Consider the following 12620-nt stretch of genomic DNA (forward strand, 5'->3'; position numbering starts at 1 on the left):
TGATGGGTGCAGCAAACCACCATGGCACGTGTATACCTATGTAACTAACCTCCACGTTCTGCACATGTATCCCAGAACTTAAAGTATAATTAAAAAAAAATTCAAAGTTCAAAAATGCAAATTCACGGCCAGTTACTCTCATGTCACCACACTATGAATGTTTCATCACAGACAGGAAATTATTTTACTATTATTATTTTGGTTATTTTTCTTTTGAGACGGAGTCTCGCTCTGTCACCCAGGCTGGAGTGCAGTGGCGGTATCATGGCTCACTGCAACCTCCGCCTCCCGGGTTCAAGTGATTCTCCTGCCTCAGCCTCCTGAGTAGTTGGGACTACAGGCATGTGCCACCACACCCAGCTAATTTTTGTATTTTTAGTAGAGACGGGGTTTTGCCATGTTGGCCAGGCTGGTCTCGAGCTCCTGACCTCAGGTGATCCACCTGCCTCAGCCTCCCAAAGTACTGGGATTACAGGCGTCAGCCAACACGCGTGGCCAGGACAAGAAATTCTAACTCTTGTTAATTTTTCCTAGGTAATTTTTTTTGGTAGTCCTAGCAGAAAAAAACAAACTAAATCAAGGAATTTCTTTAGACTAGCAATCTCAAACATTTTGTTCTTAACGGATCTCAAGCATATATTGCATGAGAAATTTAAAATGAGAGAAAAATAAACATTTATTAGTTCATTTAAAATAACAAACCTAATACATGTTAACATGATTAAATAAGATAGTTTGTGAAAATAATTATATTTTCAACCACCCCCAAGAACTTTGAAGATTGGCAGAAAAACAATCTGCTCTCCCGGTGCTAATATTCTGTTGAAAGTCATAAATCCTTACTTTTAAAAACTATTGAAATATTTGTGTCATTATTAGTTCACTACAGACTTAAATAAAAGTCCACTGCTGTATGCAGCACCTTAAGATGAATTATAAATTATTCCCGCCTCATTCACTCAAGATACAAAATCTTAGATAGAATACTCAACTTGCTAAGCCTAAGCCATATCCCCTTGACACGGGGTTGAGAGATATGGTATCTACCTTCTCCTACATCCTGGTAAGGTATCCTAAAATTTAAATAAAAGTAATGATTACGGAAAAGGAAAGACCCCTAATCTCTCCTCTTATGTTTAACTTGTCATGATATGTGGTTATAAAGAAATGTTATCTATGTGTGTTTCTATATGTACATACACACACACACATATATATAGTGTTTCCGTATGTAAACACATACATACATACATATTTATGTGTATAAATATGCAATGTATTCATATCTTGATATCTAAGAATGTAGCACAATGAATCCTGTAAACATCCTGAAATCCAATTGTCTCTGTCATTTAAAGTGTTTTTAGGCTTAATAGTCAGAAATGGTATTTTTTTAATTTAAAAAATGTTTTAGCTTTCCCCATCCTTTTAGTTTTAGTTGACATGTAATAATTGTATATATTTATGGGATACAGACTGATATTTTAATACATGTACATAATATATAATGAAGAAATCAGGGTAATTAGCATATGATACCTATCACCTGAAACATTTTACCTTTTTTTGTGCTGTGAACATTAAAAAATCTTCTCTTCTAGCTTTTTGGAAATATACAAAAATGATAATGAACCATATTCACCCTGTGATGCTTCAGAACACCCAAACTCATTCCTCCTATCTAGCTGTAATTTTGTATCCTTTATGCAAGCTCTCCTCCACCTCCCCTCTTTGTTTCCCAGCCTCAAATACCCACAACTCTACTCTCTACTGGAACTGGATATATTAAGGAAAATAAAATAAAGTATATTAGTAAGATTAATTTCACATGTCTTTGCTTTGTAAAATGTGGCTACTAAAAGTTTTTAAATTACATATGTGGATAATATTATATCTCTACTGAACAGCACAGATCTATGGGACAGGAAAGGAAACCAAGTAATTAACAGGGATTGACAATTAAAGCAACAGAAAGAAGGTGGCACATGCATTTTATTTTAAGTTTTCCAAGATAGGAAATATTGAATTGGAGATATTCATATTTTAGGAAAGTAGTGAATGGAGCCAATTAAAAATAAAAATCTTTTTTAGCATAAATTCAGGTTAGTGATTAGGAACTCGAGACTTTGCAGCCCATTACCTAATCATAGACTATTACTACTTATGAAAAAATTCTCATGTGTAAATAGGCCCTTTTTCTTTGTAAAGGCTTGGTCAAGTATTTTGCTTATGTCTCAGACTGTCATGGGGCCAAGAGGGGCTGGAAGAAGTGGATGTTTTTATTTCAACTGATTGCTTTTTGATCCTTTCCTATGTGACAGGAGGAGTTTCATTCTTTCCTCCTCAACTGATCTTCTCACTGATTGTTTAAACAAGTGGACCATCTCTTGGTTAGGTAAATCTATAGAAAATAAATGAAGAGTATGTGCTGACCTTAAACAAATGAAGTATTTAAAAAAAAACTTTTTATTATAGAGATCCAAATTTATCTGAAGATAATTACCTACTCTAATAGTAATCAATACCTGATCAATCAGACCCTATTCACATCTACATCCATTTAGCACCTCCCTCCATCCCATATATTTAAATCCCAGATATCATACCAGTTTATCTATAAACATTTCAGTATGTATGTCAGAAAATAAGGACTCTTTGTATAAAAAAACAAGGCTACAATAGTATTATCATACCTAAAAAGTAATTCTTGATTAATAAACCTTTGGTAGCATCAAATATCTGATCAGTGTAAAAAAATTTACTGGAACATTTTCATGGTGATTAAATGTAGATTAATACTAGGCTCTGAAAACTTACATAGTTTTATGATATGCCATAAATAATTACCTTTTCATATTTCAATATATGAATTTTGTTCATCTTCTCGTGCTGATTTCTGAGAAAATAAAAATAGAATCAAATTGTTATCTTATTATATCTCTCGATTATAATACTCCTTGGCAATATCAAAAATATTTTGTAACACAATTTATCCCTTAGGAACAAACTGAATTACCATTATGATTATTAACCACTAGATGCCACAGTTGCTTCACACAAATGAAATTAACTCAGCCTTGATCTGTCAAGAAAAAATGATAACTTTCAAAATAGCTTAGTAAAATCCTGACTCAAAGTGTCAGTACAAGCCTAATCTTGATTATACCTTGTAACAGAAGCATAAACTGAACATTCATGTATATATTGACCTTTTACTTTCATAAATGATCAAAGAATGATTCCACCCTTTAAAGTCATTTGTGCCTTTTCTGTGATTTTAAAGTTATTAGTAACCTTTTCCAAATAGTTTTAATATCTAATGTAGTCCCATTAGAGCAGTTTGCTCAAAGACTCTCTGCTAAGTATAGCAGACTTTGTCTTGGAGTGGTTGACATTAAAGTCTTTCCAAAGCCACGGGAACACAATCTCTACAAGAAGAAATCTGTCTTCACTGTGAATCCAGATGATACCTTATGTTCCAGTAGCTACAGCTCAGAGAAGGTGGCAAATAATTCATATGTTACTGTAGTCTAATATGGACATGTTTGAAATTGTTAAAGCGTTTAGGAAAGACAGAAAATCACTTTTGTAATTTTCTTTGTAAACTATTATAATTTTAGAAGGATTTCATTATTGCTTTTTTCTCAAAATCCACTACAGAGGTGCTTCACAGAGATTTTATGAGATGGTTCACAAGTATACTTATTGGCACATTCTAGCTTAGATAAGAACAGCAACTATATAAGACATTTTTCCCAGAGTTATTTTTTTTTTTTTATTTTTTTTTTTCAGACGGAGTCTCGCTCTGTCACCCAGGCTGGAGTGCAGTGGCGTGATCTCGGCTCACTGCAAGCTCCGCCTCCCGGAATCACGCCATTCTCCTGCCTCAGCCTCTCCGAGTAGCTGGGACTACAGGCGCCCGCCACCACGCCCGGCTAATTTTTTGTATTTTTAGTAGAGACGGGGTTTCACCGTGGTCTCGATCTCCTGACCTTGTGATCCGCCCGCCTCGTCCTCCCAAAGTGCTGGGATTACAAGCGTGAGCCACCGCGCCCGGCCGAGTTATTATTATAGAATTACCTGTATTTGTGTATTTTTCCTCTAACATAGTATATAGATTTTTATTATATTCTGGTTTGCAATTATGTTTATTTTTCTTTAATGTTAGTTCCATGAAAATTTCCTCCTCAACAACCCTTATATCCAATTGAGATTTTTTCTTAAATTATTCCTATAACTTATTATTTAATGTTTTGAAAATAAAAAAGTGAGTTCTTGATAGAGATTTCCCAGAAAATTACCTCCTCTCAAAGTCATGTATCTTCAGAACTAAAGTGAGTATGAGAAAATCACTTCACTGACTTTGGGAAATTCCCACAAATAACCACAGGAATCTCAATCCATATAAAATTAAATTTATATAAAAATATTTTCCCAAAGCTTCTACTTATTACAAATAAGGAAAGGGGCACATGCTGTTCAGGAAGGAAAAAAACGAGGCTTGTTTTTTCCCTTCTATTCTAAAGTGATGGGGTCACTTCAATAAAGATTTAAACATTTTCTCTAATTCTACCCTTGTCCCACTCTAGTTTATTTTCTCCCCATAGGAGTTAGAATGATCTTTGGAAACAATAAATAAAAACCAGATCACTACTCTACACAACAGTTTCATTGTCACTCGGGATAAAAGCCAAAGTCTTTATGAACGTCTGCAAGGATCTATGTATGCACTGTCCAATATGGTAGTCCCTAGCCACTTGTGTCTATTGAACATTGGAAATGTGGCTAGTTTGAATTCAGATATGCTGTAAGTGGTGAGCACACAATGGTTTTGAAAAATTAGTACTAATAAAAATAAAATATCTTCCCATATTTTGGATATATTAAGTTGAATAAAAAGTATGAAAATCGATTTCACCTGTTTTTAAATGAGGCTTCTAGAAAAAAAATCAAATTATATGTCTTGCATTTGTGGCTCACATTATAATTCTATTCAGCACTGACCTAAATTATCAACAAGTCATCTGCTTCCTCCTTTTTCCGATCTACTTTGGCCTCTGCTGCTTCTCAATATGCCATGTCTGTGTCAAAGACTTGTGTTAGCTACTCCTTCTCCTTGAAAAGTATTATTTCAGACATCTTCAGGATTAGTTTCCTCACTTTTTCCTGTTCTCTGCTAAAATTATCAGAAAGAACTTTCCTGACGTATCAATTTTAAGTGGCCTCACCCAACACATAATACACTCACTATCCTTCTCTATTTTTTAAATAAACACTTACACCCACATATTACATGTATTTCTTTATATGTAAAAATACTTCATATACACACATGCGTGTGTGTGTGTGTGTGTGTGTGTGTGTGTAATCTCGTAGAATACAAGTCCCATGAAGTCAGGACTTTGTTTTGTCTCCTTTTTTTTCTCAGTGATAGTGTCTGCCTTACAGAAGATACTAAATATCTCTTAAATAAATGAAAAGATGAAATGTAATAAAAATGAGATTATAGATACCATGAGAGAGACGTTTTAGCATAAGGGAAGGGATTAGAAAACGAGAACATTTCCCAAGTGTTTACAATGAACTAAACATTATGCTAAGCACTTCATGTAGTATATTAATAAAGCCTCACAGAAATGAATTTACAGATGAGAAATACAAAACTTAGAGAATTTTCACAACTTGCCCAAGGTCACTTGCCTCATGTGTAGTATCACTTCAATGATTTCATTTTATCTGAATCTTTTCTAGTGCCTTCCCTGATTCTCAGACTAAATTAGATGCTCTTATAAATATTCTCAGAGTACTCTGTATTTCTATTCATATCATTTATCACCATTGTAATTCATTTCATAGTGTGATGTTTAATGTCTGTCTTCTTCAGTGCACTATAAGCTTCACAATGGGAAGCATGATATCTCCATGTCCAGAGCCTTCCACCTTGTCTAATGTTTAATCTCTAATATACACTTTTTGAATAAGTGAATGAAACTAACTTTCTCTCCACATATTCCAAACAGTAGATGAATGGGTTATTTATGCCCAATGAGAATCAATGATTTTGTAGATCAACTATATGAATGGCATCCATTACCATAAAGCCCAGTTGAATACTGCAGGGGAGAGGGTACTGGTGTCCAGGTGGACTTATTTGTCCTTTACTGTTGACCATATGCAATAGAAAATCCTCTGGAAATGTGCTGTCCTACATGGTAACCCCTAACCACATGGGGCTATTTAAATAAAAAGTAATTAAAATTAAATAAAATGAAAATTCATTTCATCAATCACACTAGTCACCTTTCAATGCTCCATAATTTTATGTGGCTACTAACTGTCTTATCAGCACAAATCAAAAAAATTTCCACTATAGCAAAAGTTCTATTGAATAGTACTATTCTAGAAATTTTAAATGCCTTTGACGATTTAAAAATCAGAAGCGGCCTGTTTGACTAGCTTTGTATTCTAACTGAAATTTAACTTTGAGAGAGTCCAGTAATCTGTATTCCCAAGTGTCTCTGGGCAAAACCTAGACATGGAAAAGGAGCTTCATTGTCCAGCAGATGAAACATTTAGTCAGACGTGCTCATGCACAGCCAGTGACCGGTGTGGAAAGAACCATTCCTCCAAAGGCTCCAGGCAGGCCTAGTATTCCAGGGACGCTGCCAGCACCTCGCTGGATCGAGCCATTATGTCTAATGCCATTCAATACCATCCCTTTGCGTTTGATGTCTAAAACAGAAGACTGAAATTTGAAGAGAAGGAAGGACTTGGGATGCCAAATGCACCCCAGACTATAGCTTTATGCACAACCTTTACAGAGAAATTTGTTAATGCTCCCTTCTTCAAAATGTCATATACCTTCAAGTAATTTCTTCCTAACGTAACTAAGGCACAATGATTTTGGCCAATACAGCTTAACTTTTTTTGAGATTCTGTTCCTGGGCAATTTTCCTCCCTCATTGGAGAGGTAAAATTGTCCTGTCTTTGCCTTAGAAAATAAAACGGTTCATAGGCGAGAATAAAAATCATATCCTCCATTTTATTTTTTGACTAAGTTCACCTATTTCATGGGGGTAAGAATTTCTTTCGTTTGTATCTTCACGGTATTGGCCCTGTGAATGTGTGCCCATCTCTCCACTATTTGCCAGTCCCACCGAGCCAATCTTCTACCAAGACTGAAAATAGACCATTGTTCTCATTTCTAGAATAGATTATCATCAGGAGAACCGAGGGGGAGACCATTAGGCAGCCCCACATTTTCCAACTCAACAGGTGGAGGACATGGGATTTTTACATTCTTTGGGGATTGAACCCCCACTCACCATCTCCCTTAGCCTTTCAGGATAAGTATTTCCAATCCCTCAGAGATTTTCTTAGGAGAGACCCCAAACGACAATGGGACAATGGTGCTTCTGTGAAGCACTGAGGAGAGCTGGTGGAGGATGCAGGTAGGACGGAAGTTAGGCTGGGAGGAGAGGTGCTGGGATGGGACCTTTGGTTTCCTGACAAGTGACCGACTACAGAGAGAAGGCGCGGAGTGGCAGCGGTAAGAACAACGTGGAAAGGACGGAAAACGCGAGGAGTGGACCTGGGGCGGGGCAGAGTGGTAAGGGTCACGCCAGGACGTACCCGGCTGTGGGCTGGGGGAGGAGAGCCCAGAGGGACAACAACGAACTTGCTGGGGGCTCGCGGACCCGAGCTCCGCCGATGAGGTCAGCGGAGCCTAGGCGCCGGGAGGAGGCCAGTAGAGCCCCCAGACACGAGTGTCAGGAGGCCAGCGGAGGGGCGGGACGGGACGGGAAATGGGACGAAGAGCAAGAGCTGGGGGCGGAGGGAAGAGGGGGCGTCGGCGCTGCAAGCCGGAGGCGGCCCGACAGCGATCGTTTCCTTCCGGAGAGAAGGCCGGCTCCGGACTGAGGCGCTGACGGGGGGCGTCCAAGGGCGGGTGACGGGGAAATACCGCGGCCCGCGCTTCCCTCTGGCTGGCAGCGGTGCCGCCTGCGGCTCCTCCTCCGGGGGAGCTCGGAGCCCGGCGGCGGGGGGAGCGGGAGGCGGGAGCGAGGGCGGGGGCTCGGGAAGGAGGGAGGAGGGAGGGCCCAGGCGCGCCAGTGACAGGGTGGCAGCCTAGGAGCGGACGCGTTGCCGCCGCCGCTGCTCCTCCTCCTCCTCCTCCTGCAGCTCCTCTCGCTGCCGCTGCCGCCGCCGCCGCCGCCGCCACCGCCGCCGCCGGGAGAAGTTTCACTCCCGACCCTCGCTCGGAGCCACGGCCCAGAGCCGAGCGGGAGCCCGGCAGGCAGCTGCAGCCCGCGGCAGTCGAGGCGTCCGCGGCGCTCGGACCTCCAGCCGGTGTCGGCGCCTAGGCGGCGGGCTGCGGCCGGGGCTGGGGGCGCAAAGGCGGAGGAGGGGCGGGTGTGAGCCGGAGAACCCGCGTGCGGCGCCGCGGCAGCCCAGCGAGCGTCCGCGCCCGGGGCAGCCGCGATGGCTGTGCGCTCCCGCCGCCCGTGGATGAGCGTGGCATTAGGGCTGGTGCTGGGCTTCACCGCCGCGTCCTGGCTCATCGCCCCCAGGGTGGCGGAGCTGAGCGAGAGGAAGAGACGCGGCTCCAGCCTCTGCTCCTACTACGGTCGCTCTGCTGCTGGCCCCGGCGCCGGCGCTCAGCAGCCGCTTCCCCAGCCCCAGTCCCGACCACGGCAGGAGCAGTCGCCGCCCCCCGCGCGCCAGAATCTCCAGGGGCCACCGCTGCCCGAGGCAGCGCCCGGGATCACCAGTTTTCGAAGCAGCCCCTGGCAGCAGCCACCTCCGCTGCAGCAGCGGCGGCGAGGACGCGAGCCTGAGGGCGCGACGGGGCTTCCCGATGCTCCAGCGGCCGAAGGGGAACCCGAGGAGGAGGACGGGGGCGCGGCTGGGCAGCCGAGAAGCGGCCGGCCGGGGAGTAGCCACAACGGCAGCGGGGACGGGGGCGCTGCCGCCCCAAGCGCCCGACCCCGGGACTTCCTGTACGTGGGGGTGATGACCGCGCAGAAGTACCTGGGCAGCCGCGCGCTGGCCGCGCAGCGGACCTGGGCGCGTTTCATCCCCGGCCGCGTGGAGTTCTTTTCCAGCCAGCAGCCCCCCAACGCCGGCCAGCCCCCGCCACCCCTGCCTGTCATCGCGCTGCCGGGTGTGGACGACTCCTATCCTCCCCAGAAAAAGTCCTTCATGATGATCAAGTACATGCACGACCACTACCTGGACAAGTATGAGTGGTTCATGCGCGCCGACGACGATGTCTACATCAAAGGTGACCTCCCTGCGCCGGCTTTCCAGCCTGCCCGCCTCCCCGACTCCTTTCTCTGTAACCAGCCCTAGCCCCTGTCCAGCCCCTCCGCTGCTTCTCTGCCAGCACGTGCTTCGGGCTCCCACAGGCCGTGGCCCGCCCTCCCCATCCCGTGCATCCGCCCTCCGCACCCCGTGCATCCGCCCTCCCCACCCCGTGCATCTCCGCCCACAATTCGTAGCCCGTTCCTCGTCTTCTGCAATCTGGACCCTCCTCACACCTGCCTGGCTTTATTCGCCTTCCTCACTTGCTGTTTTCGGTTCCGCGTCGCGCTTTTCTCTTAGTCTTTACCGTGTGGGAGAGGTTAGAAAAGGGACCTTAGAGATAAACTAAAGGCCATTCCCACTCTGCCCTCCTCTGAAAGCCCCTGCTGATGGTAGTTTCCCCAATCGGTCCAGAGGGGCGTGGTCTTTGGTGCAGGAAGGGAAGACGAAGGATGCTGGCTACAACCAGTCTGGAGATTCAGTGTTCTGGCTTTGAATCTTGCTCTTTTGTTTAAACTGGATCTAGCGCACTTCTGGAACTGCTCAGATTGAGGAATCACATTCCCTGTCCCGGACCCTTTCCTATGTGTTGCCTTCCCTTTCGCTCAACTCTCCACACACTGGGAGTCCTTGGCCATCCCCACCGCCCCAGCGCGCTGCTCCTTACAACCACTACAGTTCACCACCAAGCCGTCCCCCACCCCCCCGCCACACCTCAATCAAACCCTCAGAGGATGGGCATATTGTAAGGAATTGGTGGTGGGGGAAAAGAGGAAAGCACCCGCTAATAAGCCAGACCCCTGGGAACAGCAGACTGTACTAGCACACACTAGTATTGGTTCCTTTCCAGTGCATTTTGGTGGCCGCGGTGATAAGCAGAGGCTGGAAGTCCTTCCCAGAACCACAGGCAGCCACAGCAAGAAAAAACTTTTTTGTCAGTTTAAAAGAGGTGCGGTCTTTTTCCCGGAATGTGGGCGGCTCTGGACAGAGAATTTCTAAACTCAGCGGATCAAAGTTCTTTAGGTCAGAGAAGTGAATCTTTCCAGTCCAGCCAGTTGCTGAGATGGGGAGGAACGCAACGGAAGCAGCAGGGTTGTGCTGAACGAGGTTTCTCTGTGCTTTCCACGTTTCCTTGCTTCTCGGTCAAAGGGGGGCAGCCCTTCCTTATTTTATGCCTCTCTACTCATAGCCTCATTGCTTTCTCCTGATTCGAATAGTACTTTTCACATAATACAAGAAAAACGAACAAAAAGCCAAACAATAAACCCTAACTGTTGCATTTTGGCACAAGGAATTAGTGTAATCATAATAACTAGAGATTTCTTGGGTTTGGATTGGAAGGAGGGAAGTCACTCTAGAGCTGGTTGGAATAGAAAATATTGATAATTGGATACAAAATAAAGAATGGTCTCATTACATGTTTAACAGTGATATTTAGGATTGACTCAAAGAGGAAAGCTTCCTCTACTTTAAGCTCCTTGTCTTGGATGTCTCAAAATTACAAAGGTTTCTTGGCAGAAGTTTGCCACAACTTATAAAATGCATTAACAGCACCTCCTTCTTTCATTTGTTTTAATACTTTGAAAGATTGTCCTTCAGAACATTAAAATGACATATTATTTCAATTTCTATTAAGAGTGAAATGTGTTTTGAATTAAGAACCCGATAATAGCTGAAACTCATTGAGATATAGGGGGCAAGGCATGGGATCAAGATAATGACTGCAGATGCTGTACTCATCAAAAATGGTAGTAAAGATGCTGACTAGGAATATGAAGGAGGTGACTGTCTACTTATTCCAGTGTATGAGCTGCAAAATGTTATTTTTAAACGTTTTTTCCTGAACTTACAAACTGCGGGTGAAACCAATTGCACTAATTTTTGACAAACTTTTTTTATTTCTAAAAAGGTGCCTTCCCAAATTAAATTTCAAGACAGGTTTGATTCAGACACCCTCCAAAACTGTGTGGGTTGTATATGACTGAAGTTTAGTTAATGGCAAAACACTGAACTAAACCAATTATGAGTAAAAAATAATTATTAGATATTAACAGTCAGCCAAAACCATGGTAAATACCAGGATTTAATATTATTTTATATTCCTGGGAACTTTTTGTTACTTCAAATGTACTGAGAAACCTGTCTTTACTTGCCTTGTCATTATTTCACCTTTTACAGAAAATTGATGATTGTCACAGCTGTTATGGTTTTTCAGTGACCTTAACCAGAAGCTGATACAATTTTAATATGTTTTAACTAATAACTATGAATTAGTCTTTTAAAAATAATAGAATATTGGAAGAGGCTTTTTCTTCTTTTCAGTTGTGTAAGATTTTAATCACAATGTTGAAAGTTCTGTCCCTTACCTTGTACATGATAAGTGATTATGAAATAAGGAGACATAGTAATTGTTGCCTTTCTTTTTGTAGGTGATAAATTAGAAGAGTTTCTTAGATCACTAAACAGCAGTAAGCCTCTCTACCTGGGACAGACTGGCCTGGGGAATATTGAAGAGCTTGGAAAGCTGGGACTGGAGCCTGGGGAAAACTTCTGTATGGGAGGACCTGGCATGATCTTCAGCCGAGAAGTTCTCAGGAGGATGGTGCCACATATTGGTGAATGCCTTAGAGAAATGTACACGACTCACGAGGATGTGGAAGTAGGAAGATGCGTTCGCCGTTTTGGTGGGACTCAGTGTGTCTGGTCTTATGAGGTAAGCATTGAGCTGTGATGAAAATGTTCACATAGTACATGTGCATGCCGTTTTATAATCGAGGGCAACAATTCTATTCATTCTTTCTGTATCTTTGTATTTACTTGAAAGTGAGAGTAGCAGCCCTTAAGGGATACAAGAGTGGGAGATAACTTTCTCATTAGGTGTCAGGCTTGTCTGAGACTTTGTTATTAGCATGCCCCTTAACTTTAAGCAGTGGCCTATACTTATGGCCACATCTCTGGAAGATGCTTATATCCTCCCCTGCTTGATTTATTGGTGCTTATATACATGTGAATCAATTTCCCTTCTCTAACAAGAGGTTTAATTTTACTCTTCTCTTCAGCTGTAGCCTTTAGCATTTGCTACTGTGCCTTTTTATTTTATTTTTATTTTTTTTTGGTTAGGTGTGTAATGACATCTCTTTGTTTTTAAATGGTTAAAATCTGAAGTTTCTTTGGATATTTTCCAGTGGAAATTTAACGTATTTTTAAAAGTATTAGAAAAGTAAACTAATAGTGTATCATTTATGGTAGATGTATTCACAAAATTCCAATCACTGTATTTCCTTAGGCATACAAAAGGAATGAGTTGTCTGGAAAAA

General features: G+C 42.5%; 2 protein-coding genes across 14 annotated transcripts in view; one reads left to right on the forward strand and one right to left on the reverse strand.

The window, feature by feature from the left end:
• Positions 1-8160, reverse strand: part of LOC129493299 (POTE ankyrin domain family member B) — a 128376-nt gene extending 120216 nt beyond the window's left edge. For 4 of the 13 annotated variants that reach the window (XR_010114310.1, XR_010114309.1, XR_010114317.1 and 1 more), the window contains exons 1-2: positions 7326-8149; positions 2848-2896 (exon numbers count right to left, since the gene is read on the reverse strand). The gene's annotated coding sequence lies outside the window, so the exon portion shown is untranslated. Of the gene's footprint in view, positions 1-2847; positions 2897-7325 lie in introns of all 13 variants that reach the window. The other 9 variants (XR_010114316.1, XR_010114311.1, XR_010114315.1 and 6 more) reach the window with 7 other exon arrangements.
• The window catches only part of CHSY3 (chondroitin sulfate synthase 3), a 276137-nt gene continuing 271621 nt past the window's right edge, over positions 8105-12620 (forward strand). The window contains exons 1-2 of the mRNA XM_055299285.2: positions 8105-9283; positions 11733-12016. Of these exons, the coding sequence (XP_055155260.1) occupies positions 8482-9283; positions 11733-12016 (1086 nt within the window). The 5' untranslated portion in view covers positions 8105-8481. The remainder of the gene's footprint in view (positions 9284-11732; positions 12017-12620) is intronic.

Source organism: Symphalangus syndactylus, chromosome 11 (assembly GCF_028878055.3).
Source record: "Symphalangus syndactylus isolate Jambi chromosome 11, NHGRI_mSymSyn1-v2.1_pri, whole genome shotgun sequence".
Classification (NCBI taxonomy): domain Eukaryota; kingdom Metazoa; phylum Chordata; class Mammalia; order Primates; family Hylobatidae; genus Symphalangus; species Symphalangus syndactylus.